This window comes from Triturus cristatus, chromosome 2_2, assembly GCF_964204655.1.
Source record: "Triturus cristatus chromosome 2_2, aTriCri1.1, whole genome shotgun sequence".
Taxonomy (NCBI): Eukaryota; Metazoa; Chordata; class Amphibia; order Caudata; family Salamandridae; genus Triturus; species Triturus cristatus.
Genome location: NC_140582.1, coordinates 1,020,812,627 through 1,020,831,062, shown reverse-complemented (window position 1 = coordinate 1,020,831,062; position 18,436 = coordinate 1,020,812,627). Strand labels below are relative to the sequence as shown.

Sequence of the window (18,436 nt, the reverse complement as noted above, 5' to 3'; positions counted from 1 at the left end):
CACTCCAGCAGAGGCCATGAGTAGGGTCCAGTTGGTACTGGACATCAAGGCATTTTAATAAAAAAAAGCCTCTTGCAGCTTGTTGTGTCCCTGTAGTCATACAGTTGGTCATCCACCTGACCCTTAGAGGCCCCCTCTTAGTCCTGGGTACAACTGGGAGCAGGTCCAGCCCTTGAGGTCTCCATACAGATCTCATACAGCAAGCCCATTCTTCTTCTTGTAACCATAGGTCCAGAGAGTGTTCGTATGAGTTGTGGGTGAGGTGACATTTTTTTAGGAGAGACTAGTCAATAGGCAGGGGTGACACCTGGGCTTTCCTTAACCAATAATAAAAATGTTCCCAGGGGCAATCCCTCCCCCTTTTTACAGTCCATACTCCCCTACTCTCCATCCCACTTGACTTACTGCAAACTATACCAAATCTGACGTAAATCCTACATGGCCGCACCTTTCGGCCTTTGAAGGCTGCTGTTGTGCCAGGGGTGTGTTTAGAGAAATTGAAAGTTATCTGCTCCTCAACTACAAAAAACTGGTTCAGGGACCAGTTCCCCCTCCAACAAGGTTGATGCCAACCTGGCTATAGAGAGTTCTGAGAACAAAAGGCTTCTCTTCCCCAGGCCCCCTTTACACTTAACCTTGAATGGGCAGGATCCACTACGGACACTTTCAAGATAATGGAGTTCTTGAAATTTCCCCACCCGACATTCCTGGGCAGATATGTCACCTAGACCACACCCAGGTCTTCCGGCCAAAAGTTGTCATTGTTTCCATCTTGTGAGAAAGGTTCACATCCCATTTAGGGGAAGCACTGAAAGGGGGCAGCTGTGAGGAGACTAATGCTATTCAGCTTACTGGGGGTTTAGGAAGACAATGTTTAACATTTAAAGGTTGAAAGCTGCAGGAGTCAGGTAGGCTAGAAGCCATGTTTTCTTTGTCGCCCTAGTGAATGGCGAAAAGGGGCTGCAGTACACATTTATCTTTTTCCTTGCTATTGTTATATGCCCTGTACCATATAATATGGGCTTAGTGGGAAGTTAATCCATGCCATTTAGGAGTTAGCCAATTTTACCATGTGTTAGGGGCCAGAGCACATACTCTGGGGACTGCATGGCAGTGCCTCGGTGTGCAAAATTCAAATACCAGCAGCGTCTGTCCACAAAAATGGAGGTGAACATGCAAAAAAAAGGCACTTTCCGACAGTCGACTTAGAACACATGCCTTCAATTGCAATGGAATATACAAGATAAAACTGTTCAAGATGGATGGCACACGTTCACACAGATGCAACTAAAGGTATTGAGACAGAAGATAGCTCCTTACAGGGTAGGCTCTACCACTTTCATAAGGACATAGCACTCACACACAGAATACCCAAGCACAGCACATCCATTCACTGGGGCAGTCCAGCACTGCCCATGCTTAACGTCAACATCCCAACTTTGCTAATGTCTTGCAGCACAACGTTGCCCTGAAGTAATCAATTTTATCAAACTTCATCACAATACAAACATGGCCCTTACCAATATATTGGCAGTGTTTTGTCAAATATTTCAAGTCTTCTTTATAAAAAGTACCATACACAGTGTATTAGCTACATGTACGTTGCACAGCCCTGAGATTACAGTGGTGCAAACAGACAGTTTGCACCAGCTTTGGAGCACACTAATATAGAAGACCACTGTGACATTACACATTCATACTGTCCTTATCTATAAAGAAACATAGATTTTCACATACCTTTTTACTAGTGTTTTCACAATTAATGTGCATTTGTTTCCACTAGAAATCCTTGTAAGGTCATTGAAATATGTAACACGTAGAGGTTGAGTTGACAAGCCTTAGCAAATGAAGGATAGACATTGAATATCAACTGAGGGATGGACTACAGCTTACTGATGTTCACTGAGTGAATAGTTGTCAATTTTGATGAAGAACAATGTGAGTTCTGATTTACAATCTGAAATAAAACCCAGGTTTTGGAAATGTTGGTATTTGTTGAGGGGGTGAAACCCTACTCAAGCAACAACCACAATCTCCGTCAGGGTGAAACACAAGCAACCCCCAAATTAACATGTGCCTCTGGTAATGTGCACAAACAAAGGCAGGCTTAACTTAGAAGCAATGTGTAAAGTATTTATAAAGCAGTTCAAACAGTAGTAAAGTGAAGACACAACACAAGAAAACTCTCACAACAATTTAGAAAAATAGAGTAAAAAGTAATGCATTATTAGAACCGGAGATATGCAATTTTAAAGATTTGAGCGAAAAAAGTGCTAAGAAGCACCAAGCACCAGCTGTGGTTATCTGGTCACGCCGGACTGAGACAAAGTCACAAGTTCAGGTTGACTGCAATGTAGCTTAGGCCAGATACAGGTATCAAGTTAGGCCTGTTGAACAAGGTACTCTAAATCGTGGTTTGCAGAGCGTTGTGAGATACTGCATCGATGATGTGTCGTGCAGTGACGGTTTCAAGGAAGATGCAGTGCTGTGATGCAGAGACCTGCGGCCACCTTTGAGGATGCTATTGAAAAGAGGCTTGCAATTAGAAGGCCTGCGTCGAGGGTGCGTAGTACAGCAGCGGTTACGAGAAAGTTGCAGGGCTGCAATGCAAAGTGCTGCCTCGTTGTCGTGGATGCCACCGACAAGGGGCTTGTGATGTGAAGGCCTACGTCCAGGATGCGTCGTGCAGTGGCGGTTCTGAGTAGGCTGTGGAAGCGAGGTCCTGCGTCGGTAAGTGTCATGCAGAGGCGGTTCTGATGCGGCTGTGAGGAGATGCATCATGCTGCGTCGGTTCTGCTCACAGGACTACAGTTGGGCTGGCAGAACACCTTCAGGCCCCCTCTATGGGTCCAGGACTGGGGTGGCACCACTTGAGGGGTAGGACTCACAGCAGACAGAGTTCAGGTGCTGAGCTCACGGTGATTGGAGCCTTTTCTGTCCCCCAGGCTCTGATCAGGAGGCCAGTCAGCTAGCCCTTGAAGTCACTCTGGTGGTCCTGGGTTAAAGATGCAGCTCCAGTCCTTTTCACTCAGGCAGAAGGTCAGCAGAGTAGAAGTCCTTCTTGCACAGCAACAGTCCTTCTGTGTCTTCCAAAGGTCCAGAGATGGGTCTGAGCCATTATTTAAACATGGCGCCCACTTTAAAGTAGGAGAAGGTTCTGGAGGTTTACACCCCCAGAGGTGGTTGGAATTTCCTGCCCCCCTGCCCAAGCCCCAGAGTGTGCTCAGACAGAGCCTTTGTGATGTGCAAGTGTGGTAGGTGACAGCTCCTCACTCCATATTCCCCTTTGTCTTACTGTCTGGGAGCAATACACAAAGACTTACTGTCAACTACACCTAGTCATGTGATCCAGGATACAGGCTGCAGGAACCAAATGATCAGGAAAGAAGATGCAAACTTTCTAAAAGTGCCATTTTCAGAGACTGTTACTTACCTTTGGAAACACCTATTCTGGTGGGGACTATATCTAGCCCCAGATCCCTTACCTTTAAAATTTCTCCAGGCATCAGACTGGATCCAGAAGATTTTTCGTGAGCAGAACCCCCTACACGCTGGTAAATAGCATGAATCTGCTCAGCGTCCGTCATCTGTGCCGAAAGTGACGTTGCAGTATCTATAAAGGTGCCTGCCAGGCGCACTGACGTCAGTTACTTTTCACGACTTTCCACGCCAGATTTGTGAAGCCATGAACACTACTGACCACTGGTGTGTCAAAACAAGGGCCGTGAAAGGGGTCAACCCTGTCCCTAGAAATCAGTTCGCAGAGCAGGGAGAATGGGTGGGTCAGTAAGGAATTTACAGCTAGATATCGTCTCTAGCAGGTAAGACGTTACCGAAAGTAAGTAACTTGTTCATCTGATCGAGACTTCTAGCCGCAGATTCCTTACCTTTTGAATAGATACCCAAGCAATACCATCCCCGGAGGAGGGTCTGCAAACTAATTTCAAACGAGAAAGTCCTGCAGGACCGAACGGGCAAAGGGCCCATCTCTGCAGACCTGACCGCCCAGACAGCAGTGTTTGGCAAACGTGTGCAGAGAAGCCCATGTTGCTGCCTGATAGATGTCCAGGTCCGAAACTCTGTGAGCTTTAGCTCTGGTGAAATGAGCTTGCAAGCCATCAGGAGGTTGCATCTTGGCCAGTATGTGGCAGATTTTGATGCAGAGCATGACTCATCTGGAAATGGTCCTCTTCTGCACTGCCCGACCTTTCTTTGTACCAACATACCCCACGAAGAGTTGGCTGTCCACCCGAAACTCACGTGTTCGGTCAAGGTAGAATGACAACGCTCTTTTTTGGACTAGGCGTTGGAGTTGATCTTCTTCAGAGGGATGTGGAGGAGCATAAAAGGTAGGACAGGCGATAGATTAGCCGTCATGAAAAACGGTGACCACTTTTGGTAGAAAGGAGACCCTTGTGCGAAGCACCACTTTCTCAGGATAGACTGAGAGGTAAAGTGGCTTAGATGATAAGGTCTGCTGCTCACTCACTCTACGGGCAGATGTAACACAAGGAATGCTGTTTTCAGTATGAGAAGCCTGAGGGACAACTGAGGAGAGGCTCGAAAGGAGCGCACGTCAAAAAAGTAAAAAATAAATTAAGGTCCCTCTGAGGAATAATGGATGGGGAAGGAGGGAAGAGATGAATAAGACCTTTGAGGAACCTATGTACAATAGGGGACTTGAACAAAGGGGGTTGATCAAGCACCGCAAGAAAGCAGAAATGGCAGATAGATAGCCCTTGGGAGTTCCCAGAGCAGAGCCCTGCTGGGTAAGTCCTGGGTAAATGAAAAGCAGAACGTCTGAAAGAGGTGCAGAAAGAGGATCAACTGATTTTTCTGTAGACCATGCAACAAATATTTTCCAACAGCAGGCATGGTGGAGAGACTCCTGGCTGCCAAGATGACATTACAAACTTCGGGAGGAAGTTCACCAGCTGTCAACTGTTGCCGCTCAATTTCCACGCAAGAAGGCGGAGAGTACACAGGTTCAGGTGAAGAACCCTCCTCTGCTGCTGTGACACAAGATCTTCCTAAAGGGGCAGGCTTATGGGAGGATCAATGGCCATGCTCAGAAGCTCGGGAGAGCAGACTCTCCTTGTCCAGTCCGGAGCCGCAAGGATGACTTGGGCTTGGTTGTTCCTGATCGTCTTGGGACTAGTATGGGTGTTAAGTCATACAGGAGGCCTGAACTTCACTCAAGATGAAAAGCATCTCCAAGCGAGAGCTGCCTTGGTACCAGTCTTCCCGTGAAGGAGAGCAGAAATGCTTTCAATGCCAGGCGGATCGCAATGTTCTCCATCTGGGAGAGGTGGAGACCTCTGATCTCCACCTCTCCCAGATGGCCTCCCCATCTTGGCTATTTTGCAGACTCCGTTTTTGTTGGCCTTAGGACTCTATGCACGTTATCACTGCTAACCAGTGCTAAGGTGCTTGTGCTCACTCCCTAAAACATGGTAAAATTGACATACACCTGATTGGCATAATTAATTTACTTATAAGTCCCTAGTAAACTAGTATACCATATACCCAGGGACTGTAAATTAGAAACTGCTAGTGAGCCTGCATCACTTATTGTGCCACCCACTCCAGTAGCCCTTTAAAAGAATGTCTCAAGCCTGCCATTGCAGGCTGCCAGGAGTTGTAAACTGCTAATTCAACTGCCCAAAATAACCCCATTGCCGAGCCTAAAACTCCCTTTTTAATACATAGATGTCACTCCTAAGGTAGGCACTTAACAGCCCACAGGGGAGGTGCATTGTAATGAAAAAGTTGGATATGTACTTAAAGTAAGCCTCCAGAGGTTCCCCCACTTCAAAGAAGGGACAATGGATAAAATGGGGACTCTCTGAACCACTCTTCAGATCACTTCTGGACCTGTGGAAACCTCAAAAGAAGGACTGCACTGCTGCCCTGCGGCTAGAAGGACTACCCAGCTGCGCTGCTGCTTTGCTGCAAGAAGTACTGCTCTGCTGTCCTGCTATATGAGGTAGAAAGACAGGACCTGCACCTTGAACCCAGGAACACCAGGATGGCTCAAAGGGCTAGTTAGCTAGCCTCCTGATCAGAGCTTCAGGGACAGAAAATATTCCACCCATCTTGGACCTGCACCTGGACTGTGCTTGCTGTGAGTCATAACCCCTCAAGTGGTGCCTTCCTAGTCCTTGACACTTAGAAATGAGGATAAAGGTGCTCTGCCAACCTTTCTCTGGTCCCATCATAACCAATGCAGTGTGACACAACTGGATGAAGCATTGCAGCTCATCGGAACTGAGGCAGCGCAACATAATTTGATGTAGACCTCGCCTCACAGCTCTTCATGTCTCTGCATATCTCTGGTTCTACTAATTGGATATTTGGTGTTTTGCTGTCAAATAATGTATAAAATGTACTCTATTTTTTTAATTGGTGTGGGCTTTTTCTTGTGTTGTGCTTTCACTTTATTGCTGTTTTAGTGCTGCATAAATTATTCACACATTGCCTCCAAAGTAAGGCTGACTGCTTTTATGCCTAGGTACAAGAGGGTTAAGCACACGTTAATTTAGTGACTTTTGTGGTTCACCATGATAAGGATTGTGGCTGTTGCTTGAGAAAGGCTTGCACCTCACTCAACCAACAACCCCAATTCTCACAATAGGTTAAAACATAAAAACATGTAACCACTTGTACAAGATTAAAAGAAAAAAATTAGCACACACAATAAAACACAACTCATAAGCAATACCATTAAATACATTTCACCACAATAGGTACAGGTACTGTACTTCCCCATAATAACCTGGCAGGCTTGTAGGCATACTTGCAATGCAAATCAAATTAACTTTCACAGTAAGATAGCTGACATCACTCATCTTTTTCAAGACAGTTTGGATACAGGTCCACTTGTCCTTCCAATGCACAGCTTCGATAGCTTTATGAAGAGGGCATTCTGACAGTCCTGCTATCCCCTCAGAGTTAACCTCTGACTGTAGGACTTTTCATAAAGTTTTGATCTAGACTGAAGATGGTCTTTGGCTTTGTATATGAGCTCAGGTAGATTATTTGCACAGTCCCAGCAACAAGAACACCTTGTCAGGGGACCCGTGAATAAATAGTAACACTATCAATGGATATAGGGCACCTCGAGGCAATTTTAGTTCAAGATCCCTTTAAGAAAAACAGACAAAGAGCTCCCAATGAATTTCCAAAGTTTAACCCACCCAGATACCTCTTTGTATCTGGGTGATGACTCAATGAAGCACGCCACTAAAAAGAATCACTGTGGTCGAGAGTACTTTAGAAAAAAACATTAGGGATGTCTAGGTGGTTCTACGTCAGGCAGTATTCCCCACTAAGGTACATAGCATTCAAACTCACTATATAATCACTGTTGGACCTGACATCCTTGTAATGGTTTCCCCCCATCTTTTTACCTTCCATTTGCCTATTTCTGCTAATATCCTTTTTGCTGGCCTTAGGACTCAGCGCACTTTACTGCTGCTAACCTGCGCTAAAGTGCTTGTGTTCTTTCTCTAAATTATGGTAGCATCGGCTTCCAACCAAATGGCACATTTAACTTACTTGTAAGTCCCTAGGAAAGGGCCTGTAATTTGAATGCTGCTAGTGGGCCTGCAGTACTCATTGTGCCACCCTCTTAAATAGCCCTTTAAACATGTCTCAGGCCTGCCATTGTAACCTGTGTGCAGTTTGAACTGTCATTGTTTAAACATTGCTAGGAGATCCGACTATCCACTTCAAGAATAATATTGAAATTAAAGAATTTTACGCAGGATATGGCAGCAATCAAAATGATTCAAGTAGTAAAACATCCCACCCATAAATTTGGTCACATAATGGAGCCAATTTTTTCCAATATCAAGGAGCTTACTTTAGACACTCCTATACCTATGTACTGGTCTGATCATCTTCTTTTACACTTCTCCCTTAACATCACTAGGGAAATAGGAAAATAGCAGCATTCCGCAAAATTAAAGCGATCTTGGTCTAAGCTAGATGCTATGAAAATACTCAAGCTGAATCAACAGTAAGTAGAGTAGGTAAAACAGGCGAAAGACATAAAAACTTTGAGAATTGTCTTAAAGGCTCCCTGGATGCCTTAATCCCTATAAAGTTAACTGGGCTATGTCACCCCGCAAGTCGCCCACCTTGGTACTCCACCAATCTTAGTGAATTAAAAAAGGAAGCAAAAAAAAGCAGAATGACAGTGGAGACAAATGTATGATGAGTCAAGTAAAGCGTTATATAAAAAAGCAACAATAAAATATCAGCATGCCATCTGAGAAGCAAGGGTAACATACTTCAGTAACAAAATAGAAAATGCCTCAAATACCCCGAAATAATAGTTTAAGCTGGTAAACAGCCTTATTAAGCCAGCTAAAACACAAAATGGACTAACACCCTCAGTTGAGTGGTGTAATACGTTAACCGAGTTTTATTTTAAATAAGGTGAAGAATATCATGTTTACCTTTCCCACAAACACCACTCAATACTCTACCAACACCCTGGGAACCTAAGTAAGCTACACTAACAGCTTTTCCCAAGCTTTAATTACAGACAACCAAGGAGATGCTCAAAACTGTTAAATTAAGCTCCCCTTATACATAGCTTCTCCAGACAAACCAAGAGAGTGAGGGAATATCTTGTTGACTGCACTAACAGATCTCTTCAACTAGTCATCGGAGATGGGTAAGGTTCCACAGGCGTTGAAACATGCGTTCATGAAGCCTCGCTTGACAAAGCCTACTGCTAATTCTTTGCTGGTGTAGATATACCACCCTATATCTCTTCTTCCTGGGCTGAGCAAGATCCTCGAACAATTTGTGAATAGACAACTGTCTTACTTTCTGGGAAACACACTCGACCCTACACACTACTCAAACAGGATTCAGGCCAGGCAATAGCACCGAGACAGCCCTCTTGGTGGCAACCGAAGAGCTAAGAAGGATCCTGGATCAAGGCGGATCAGCAGCAATGATCATGCTTGATCTGAGTGTATTCCACTTAGTCCTCATTCAGAAAATGAAGGAGGCAGGAATAAATGGAATTGCTCTGAAATGGCTAACTAAGTTTCTAGAGCTGAGATGCTTTCAAATTCAGGAGTCCTCCTCCCTCTCCTCAACTTATGCATTAAATTAGGGTGTACCCCAGGGATCCTCCTTGAGTTCCACCCTTTTTGGTGTTAACGTACGTCCACTGGCAGAAATTGCACAAACTTATGGGTCTGCTCTTTATTCGTGCGCAGACGATACCCAGATTGTAGTTTCACACCGTACAGACATTAAGAACACCTCACAGCAGCTGAATGCATGCCTCAAGCATGTTACAAATTGGATGTCGGACAGCCATCTAAAACTGAACGGAGATGAAACAGAGGTGGGAGTCGCAGGAAACAATCCTTTCCTCTGGAATTAATTCAATTGGCCAAAAGAGTTAAGACTGCTCTCTGCCTCAGCTCCATCAGTGAAGAGTTTAGGATTCTGGATTGATCAAAGACTTTCTATGAAAGTTCAGGCCAAAAATTTGGCAGCTTATTGCTTTGGACTTCTCCGCACATTTAGAACGTTTTTGAGTTGGCTTTCAATCCACTATGCAGAATAATAGTGCAAGGTCTGATCAATTTGCGCTTCGACTACGGAAATTCTCTTTATCTGGGCAGTCCTAAATAGGTTACCAACAGTCTGCAAGTAGTTCAGAACGTAGCAGTTCATACACTTTTTAAGATTCCTAAGTGCACATCACCAGCCCGCGCATTCACCGTACTTCACTGGATGCCAATCCAGAAGACAATACAGCTTAAGTGTCTCTGCTTAGTCCACCGAGCTTTACACAGAAAAGGACCCCCGCATATTCAAACAAACTTTACGCTCTGAGAGTCAGAATCTTCTTATTCTCAAGATCAAGGAAGTAAGAGGTGGCAGAAGCTCCTTTTCATTTTTAGCTCCCTAGCTTTGGCATAAGCTTCCTTTTCAAATTGGGAAGGAGAAATCAGAAATTACCTTTAAGAAGCTATTGAAAACGTACCTATTCTAAGGACATATAGATATATTCACCATTACCAGCTCTGGGAGGCCCGTTGGGTAGCCATGCGCTATATGAACCCAGAAAATTGAAATTTTCCCAGGCCTCATCCTTCCTTTTACCCCAAGGGTAGGCCCTACACAGCCCATATGGCAGGGTAAAGTTGAGCATGTATGTTTAACTATTACATGTCCTGGCAGTGAAAAACTCTCAAATTAGTTTTTTCACTAATGCAAGGCCTACCTCTTCCATAACTTGGTCCTTGTATCCAGTTCCATCATGGTTGGCCTAAATTTGTGACTTTGTCCGTGTCTGGCGCAGCCAGATAACCACAGTTGGTGCCTTGTGCTTTTCACAAGAACTGTGGTTGTTGCTTGAGTAGGGTTTTACCTCTCCAACTAGTAACCCAATTTCCTACATTCACAAACACTGGAACACTCTTAAAAATGTGAAGCAAACTAACACAAATGCATTTACTGTAAAAATGGTTACATGGATCATACAATTTTCGTAAACATGTAACGTTTGAAGTTGCTACCAAATTGCAAACTGCACTTGAGGAGGGCAATCTTCTGGCCAAAAGTGTTCGTAAACTTTACTGAAGAGTAAAGCAAAAACACACTGGCAAACAGCAACGCAGTGCAACAGTAACTGTGCAAGATTTGATCAAGTGTCTCAAGAGTGTAATAAAGTACAAAATAAGGATCTGTAAGATAAACTTAATTGCCTGTTTATGGTTAGGTGCTTGCAGTCCCTTTAAATGAAGATAATGCATGACCTGTGGTCATTAGAGGATATGTGTTAACGATTCCACACTCAAAGTGGTCCAAATTTGATGGCTGGGCCAGACAGAACGCAGTTTAATCTACAGTGAAAACAGTGTGTGCGCCCACAGGAAACAAAGGCCACGCACTAAGGTACTGAGGCGCTTTATCGAATCCAAATAACCCATAGGTCACTGGTCAAACAAGCAGTGGTAATGCATCGGTTTTGCCTATGTAATGAATAAAGAGTTGTTTTCATCAATCAACGCCCGGGGGAAGGAAAAAGCTCCCTGATAGATAACATAGAAGTGGAGGGGATGTGGTGCAGCAGCCAGAGCTGCTGACTAAAGAGCTGGGGTTCTCGGTATCCCGGTTCGAGTATCGGCGGTGCCCGCCACATCCTGTGATTCTATGCAAATTACTTAATCTCTCTGAGTGATAAATTGTTATATAAATATGTTGCAATAATAAAAAGGCAACATTTTATGAAAATCTAGTTCCATCAATGCGGATAGTAACGATATTTTGGCAGCAGGAAACTGACCAGAAGCAGACAAGGAACCCGCATTGGTAAATGCAGGAAAACATGCTACAGTCATTAGAAATGGAGGAAAGGTAACTGGCATACGCAGGAACCGAGAAGCCCGGAAAGAGAGGAGTCTCTTTTAAGTTAAACTTAAAATTCAACAAAAGCTGGTGCATTTGAAAATCTTACACCACACTTATTACACTAGAACACTTCTACACAAAATCCATAGGACACCCACTCCACTATGCCTCAGACAATGTGGCGCACCAGGTACATTCTTCCACACCATTTGGCTATGCCCCAGGATTGCGGGTTACTGGAATGCAGTGATGCGCACAATTTCGCAGGTCACGATGGTCACTCTTCTCCCTGAACCGAAGAGATGCCTTCTTAAGGTGTGGGAACCCACCGACCTCAACCACACAGCATAGGACTGGGTGACAATGGGCATGACAGTAGCAAAACGTAATATAGCGCAGAGTTGGGGAGGCCACCAGATGCCTACCCTACACCAGTGGTGCAGAGATATGGATGGGGCCATGATCACAGGGAAATCGGTCTATATACATAGGGGCTGTCCTAACAAATGGTCGCGGATATGGGGAGGTTGGAATGCCTACCGCGGAAACATTTGTGAACCCCCTCTCGCAGACTAATTATCAGAAATGAATGGCTGAAGCGACCCAAAATAAAGAACTGGTCATTGGACGAACTACATACCACGGACCCTTGGATTGTAGTGGGTACGCAGACCGCCCACCGTGATGTACCTAATGGTGCACTGATGTATGTCTCGCAGTACCAACTGTATATACCATTGCTTAATGCTAACATGTGTTCAACTGTTTTTGGCATCCAAAATATCAATAAAATGTTAGATTAAAAAAAAATATCAACAAAAAAAGGGGAGAAAAACAGAAAGGTAGCATAGGGCAGAGACACCATTTAAAGTACAAGCCTAGGAAAGGCACACACCTCCTGGTCTCAAACTATCGCCCGTGAGCATATGTTCTCCTGATGTCTGATCATTGGTGAAACAACTATTCACATAATGTTAGAAACATCCCCACACATTAAAAAAGTAACCACAAAGGGAACACATCTACCCTATGCCATTGGTCTTAATGTCTTAAGGGGGTGGGGGGGCTAGTAGGCATCTTCTCCAGATGCAGCTACAGAAACCTAGAAAGTACACCGCTGCCACCAGCCAGGGCCTGTGTCAGGATGACCACGGGGTGAGCTAAGGCCTTCGGACTGAATATCTACAAACCAATGGAGCCCAAGCCCCCCGCCCCCTTTCCACAAACTTGGGGCACACTGAAGGTGCCCCAGGTGAGTGCCAGCTCTTGGGCAAAGGGAAAATGGCAGGGATTTTACATCCGAACAGTTAGTCGTGGACTTGTGTCCTTACAACTTGCCACCAAAATAAGCTGGCATGAACCGGAAACTCTAAACCAGTGATACTCAAAGTACCGCCCGGGGGCCGCTTGCGGCACTCATGACCTTTACTTGCGGCCCCCCAGGTGAACAGCAGCACGCGCTGCTATTTACTTTCTAAGCACTAATATTCAGAAAAAAATGCTAAATAAACAAGCAAGCATTTATTAACCTGCAAATAAATGCTTGCCCATTTATTTAACATTGGTTCAGAGCTCTTTACACATTCCCTGACCCACCCAGACCCCTTTATTACCACCCTGCTGGCATCAGGGCAGCCCCCAGTCACATCACAGACCGTACTTTGCGGCCCTTGGGCAAATGTTTGCGAGTACCCCTGCTCTAAACTAACGCGCCCAAAGTGACTCAGCAATATAAGGCCACATAAAGAACATAAAAGAAAGACGTGTGTGGTCATTGAAATAAAGGTCCTGAAATACTTCAAGCCATACATACCCGTTTAGTTGAAGGAATCCTGAGACAGTCTTCTTCTACAGCAAATCCACAAGTGATTCCCACCTCAGTGATAAAATCGAGGTATTCCCTGTACTGCGTTTTCTTGCATTCCCTCCGGCTGTACTTTCCATAGAAATTAAAGAAGCAACAAGGCAGTACAAAGTAACAGCAAGAATACGAAGACCTGGAACACAATTTAAATACAGGTTTGTGAAAAATAGAAACATGCTGCGTTTGCTATTAAAGGGCTACTCGCAAACGCCTTAGCTGTAAGAATGCAGATGCTTAAATTAACATATGTGACGAACCTTTTGTTATTCACAGTAGGAGTGTACTATTTAAACTAGCGCTATTATGCAAACTTTTGGAACTAATATTTTTCTGTTCTGTACAGAACAAGTGCACACAAGTACATAATTACTGCCCACAGTACAAGATCGTACACTTTTATGCAACATTTTGGAAAAAGCCTGAAAGGCAACCCATAGCACATTTCAACCTGCAGCACAGAAATAAGTAATTTCTACACTGTTATGTAATAATTATTTGTAGAGCGCACAGTCACCTGGAGGGTATCCCGGCGCAGAGTAGGGGGTGCAGCTTAACCCAAGGCAGGCGGGGGAGCTATTGGAACAGTGAGGTAGGGGGCCTGATGTGTACACTCAGAAGCCTTCCTATTCCAAGGCCTCTAGACCTTAAGACCCCTCATTTTTTGTCCTTTTTCTCTAATTTACAAAAACACTCGAGAAAAAGGGTACAGTACCAGACCATCCCAATTTGCGTCACAGAAATGTCATGTACAGCATGTACGGTTTTGTAAATGTGGTTTTTAGTTCAACAGGACTGGGGCCATGTGTGGACGAAAATTAGGCTCCTCTCAGTTTTGTACTTGTGTATCTTACGCAGCCTCAACGTAAGGATTTTTTGAACCACACACGAAATGACAACATTGCTATTTGGATGCCCTCTTTCCTTAGCAAGAAAACCATTTATTGGCCAATAGCGCTCACTTGTGGTGGCGCTGTAAGGCAGCTGCCTACGGTGACTACAATGACGCACCATGCCACATGTTCATCGTTGAGGCCCTTTAGACTGCGTTCTCCTTACTCCTCAGTTCAGACTTCTCATGATGACCTGCTTTTGCCAGTGGTTTTCTGTGTGAAGTATTCATGTAACAACTGGAAGTAGAGTCTCACACATTCTACCACACTGGTGGCACAGGCTATTCTCAAGCTGCTTGTTTACAGGCAAGTTATGTAACATGTCCAGGACTCACACTCCCTTTTCAGTCCTTTCAGTGTTCGCAGTGGCGGCTGCTGCAAAATTAAAGTTGGAGGCAGGGGGGGATATACATTTTTTTTTTTTTAAGTACCTGTCACCGACGGATGCCTCTGTGGTTCTCAGCACCCAAGGGTCACTGCCAAAGCACAGGCTCCCGCCCACTTCCAAAAGGCCCTTTGGCTGAAAGTAAATCAGTGACGTGTACACCTTAACTTCAGAGGCACTAAACAGTAGTTAATGATACCGCGGTTGTAAATTTAAATTCTGCTTGCTTGGTTGTCTTCAAGGATGCATAGAGTCACTACCACAGCGTAGAAATGGTGACTTTAAAATCACAACGTTGCGCGATCTAATGTAAAAAATATGCGCATCAACCCGTCAACAAAACCAACGAAGTGCTGGCCGAGAGCAGGGACGCGCAGCGTTTCCCTTGCGGGAGCGAGCGCGATAATTGCTACCATATGGCGCCGCTCGCTCCCGCAAGGGAATAACCAGACGTGCACGCATTGCCATTCTAAGCAATGCAACGCGTGCACCTTTTTAGGGAAAAAACGTAATCGATTACATGAGGTCCCCTCCTAAGTAGCACATGGGCGCTGCGTAGGCGAGACCTAAAAAGGGAGAAAAAATGGTAGCTACAGGAGAGAGAGAGATAAAGGGGCAGGGAGTTAATTAGAGAAGAGGGAGGTGGATTATAGACTTTGCAGCCTTGGTATTCGGAGTACTGAAATGTAATAGCAATATATATATATATATATATATATATATATTACCTACTGGCGGTCGCCAGTAGGTAGTTATAGTTAGGACCACGTTTCCATAGGAAAACCTCAACATTCTATTTTGAATCACTTTGGCGCCGGTCGACGAATCCTCGCGAATTTCTCAAAATAGGTGGGGCGCTACGCTCCGCTCCTACCCTGAAAGTCTCGGGGGGATCCGTCAAGCGGGGGCTGAGATAAAAGGGGGGTCCCAAAACGCGTTTTTCCCATGCATTTTTCCATAGGACCTTTAGAACGACCTACAGCCCGAACGGCTGAACAGAATTACTAGAAATTTGGCAGAGAGGTAGTCCGTAGGTCAAGGAAGTGCCTTTTGTAGGTTTGGTGTAAATCAGTTCAGTAGATTTTGAGAAAATAGCCTTTAAATCAATATATATATCTGAGCCAGCTTACGGTACGCTTACCGTACGCTTACGGTAAGCGTACGGTGGCGTGCGCGAGCGCGATTCTGATTGGCTCTTAGATCTTAGTAAACATTCGAATCGGCCGAAACCAGGAAGCGGCGGCCGCCATTTTGTGTATTTCACTCTGAAAAAAAAGAGTGAAAACAAGGAAAGGGGGCAATGAGGAGAGTTACAGACCCCCTAACAATTGTAAGGGGGTCAAAGAAGGACAGAAAAGTACAAAAAAAACATTTATTGATTTTAAAAAAAATCACGGGGTACGCGTACGGTAAGCTCACGGTAAGCGTACGGTAAAAAAAATAAAAATAAATAAATGAAAATCAGATTTAAGAGTTTAGAAATTAGGGAGCTCTAAAAAGAGCTGTTGTGTTTATGGAGTCATTTTTTTAGTGGTACCTACAAGTAAGTACCGATGCAGAGTCTAAGGTTCAAGAGGAAGACTCTGTTCCCTTCATCATTGAAGTGCACACCATCTCCTCTATAAATGTCTTGCATGTCGTAACGCAAGTTGTTGTGGTAAATGGCACCCATACCATAGTCACGGAGGAAAGCAGAAACAGATTTGTTGACGTGCTTTCTTGCTTTGTCAATCTGTGGACAGAAATGATTGGACCAGTTCCATTTTTGCCTTTGGCATATGTTGGAAAACACAAAGGCAGTTTTAGGGAAAAGTGTAAACAGTTGTGCAAAGGTGTCCTTCATAAGCATTTCCAGACCTACCCCAGTCAAAGTGCCTAGGTCATTGCCACCACAGTGCACTATTATGAGGTCAGGGTGTTGGATTTGAATGAAGGATTTCACCAATGGCATCAATTGGTGCCACTTTAACCCTCTCTGACCAATCCATTTAATGTCTACATTTGGCAAAGCAAGGTCTCTCACCATATCTGTTTTCTCTGCAAACTTTTCACTCCAGAAGACATAGCTGTGCCCTACAATCCACACTGTGAACATCTTCAAAGGAGAACTGGATGCACTCAGGAGGTGTCTTTCAGTAGAATGGCAATATGAAAAGAAAGACAGTTTGGAAATGGAGGCATACATATTTTTAACAAAACAAAAAGAACTGATTGGCTGTTTCATACCATTCTAGAAAAAAAACTAGGCTGTATGTGAAAATAAATAGAAGCATGTTTTGTATTGGTACAAAAAAATGTGTAACCAAAGAACAGTACTATGGATTTGCAGTTAGGATTGAAAAGTCAAGCACTCTTGCTCTGTGGAATTGAAACATTGTGTGTCGAACTTCTGACCTAACTGCACACAGCAGTGTTCCATGAGCTGTTGCTATGGTAGCAGGCAGAAGTCAAGTTGGGGGAAGGGTACTAGGCAGAAGTCAAGTTGGGGGCAGGGTACTTTTGGAAAAGGGTTGGTTTTCAACCAATAGAAATGTGTCATTACATTTGAAAAAAAGGGGGAAGCACTGAGATTTGAAACTTACATGTATATGTGTGGAAAAATAGAGGGAAAGTTTGCCATTATCTGGTTCTGCTGAGAGGAGAGAGGTGTACAGAACAGAGATCCTGGCTCTGATAATCTGCTGTTTGAGTGACACATTTCTTTCACAACTAACTAATTTTAAAGGTGAGTTTACAGTTTGAGAGGGGATGTATGTGGTAACTTAAGAAATGAATAATAGAAATGGGAATTGTTTTTGTTGTAGTTACACATGGTGGATTCATAATGTGTCAGTCTGTAAAAGAGATTTTCACTTGGCCCGAAAAAAAAAGAGCAGTAAGTGTGCTTTCAAATTGGCAAAGAAATTTCGTTTTGGCACTAATGTGAAAACATGACTCTGTGTCCATAGAAGAATTATAGGCAGAAATTTATTGCGTCTTGCTCTGGTGATTTCACAGTTGCAGTAGATGGAAAAGAGGAGCGAATTTTTGGGGGAAGAAGCAGAGGCTTAGCACACACCCATGTGCTTGCCATGTATAGTCATGCACAGTAATTAGAAGCGAGTGGGGTTTTCAGGTTTAAGTCTGTAATGCAAATACATTCAGCATCACTAAGGCTGGTTGCCCCTGCTGGAGTGTAGGCAGTCACAGAGAATACACACGGTGGTGGTCTGAAAAAAAAACAGCTTGGACATGTGCATTTAAATAAATTTAAAAAAAAGGTTTCAGAATGTGTCAGTCTGTAAAAGTGATTTCAAAGTGTAAAAAGAGATTTTCACTTGGCCCAAAAAAAAAAGAGCAGTAAGTGTGCTTTCAAATTGGCAAAGAAATTTCGTTTTGGCACTAATGTGAAAACATGACTCTGTGTGCATAGAAGAATTATAGGCAGAAATTTATTGCGTCTTGCTCTGGTGATTTCACAGTTGCAGTAGATGGAAAAGAGGAGCGAATTTTTGGGGGAAGAAGCAGAGGGTTAGCACACACCCATGTGCTTGCCATGTATAGTCATGCACAGTAATTAGAAGCGAGTGGGGTTTTCAGGTTTAAGTCTGTAATGCAAATACATTCAGCATCACTAAGGCTGGTTGCCCCTGCTGGAGTGTAGGCAGTCACAGAGAATAAACACGGTGGTGGTCTGAAAAAAAAACAGCTTGGACATGTGCATTTAAATAAATTTAAAAAAAAGGTTTCAGAATGTGTCAGTCTGTAAAAGTGATTTCAAAGTGTAAAAAGAGATTTTCACTTGGCCCAAAAAAAAAAGAGCAGTAAGTGTGCTTTCAAATTGGCAAAGAAATTTCGTTTTGGCACTAATGTGAAAACATGACTCTGTGTGCATAGAAGAATTATAGGCAGAAATTTATTGCGTCTTGC

At 44.0% G+C, this 18,436-nt stretch overlaps 1 protein-coding gene across 1 annotated transcript in view; it reads right to left on the bottom strand.

Annotated features, from left to right (window-relative positions):
• Positions 1-18,436, bottom strand: part of TRMT44 (tRNA methyltransferase 44 homolog) — a 309,668-nt gene that overhangs the window by 72,966 nt on the left and 218,266 nt on the right. Inside the window, exon 8 of the mRNA XM_085642485.1 lies at positions 13,202-13,385. Within this exon, the coding sequence (XP_085498611.1) occupies positions 13,202-13,385 (184 nt within the window). The remainder of the gene's footprint in view (positions 1-13,201; positions 13,386-18,436) is intronic.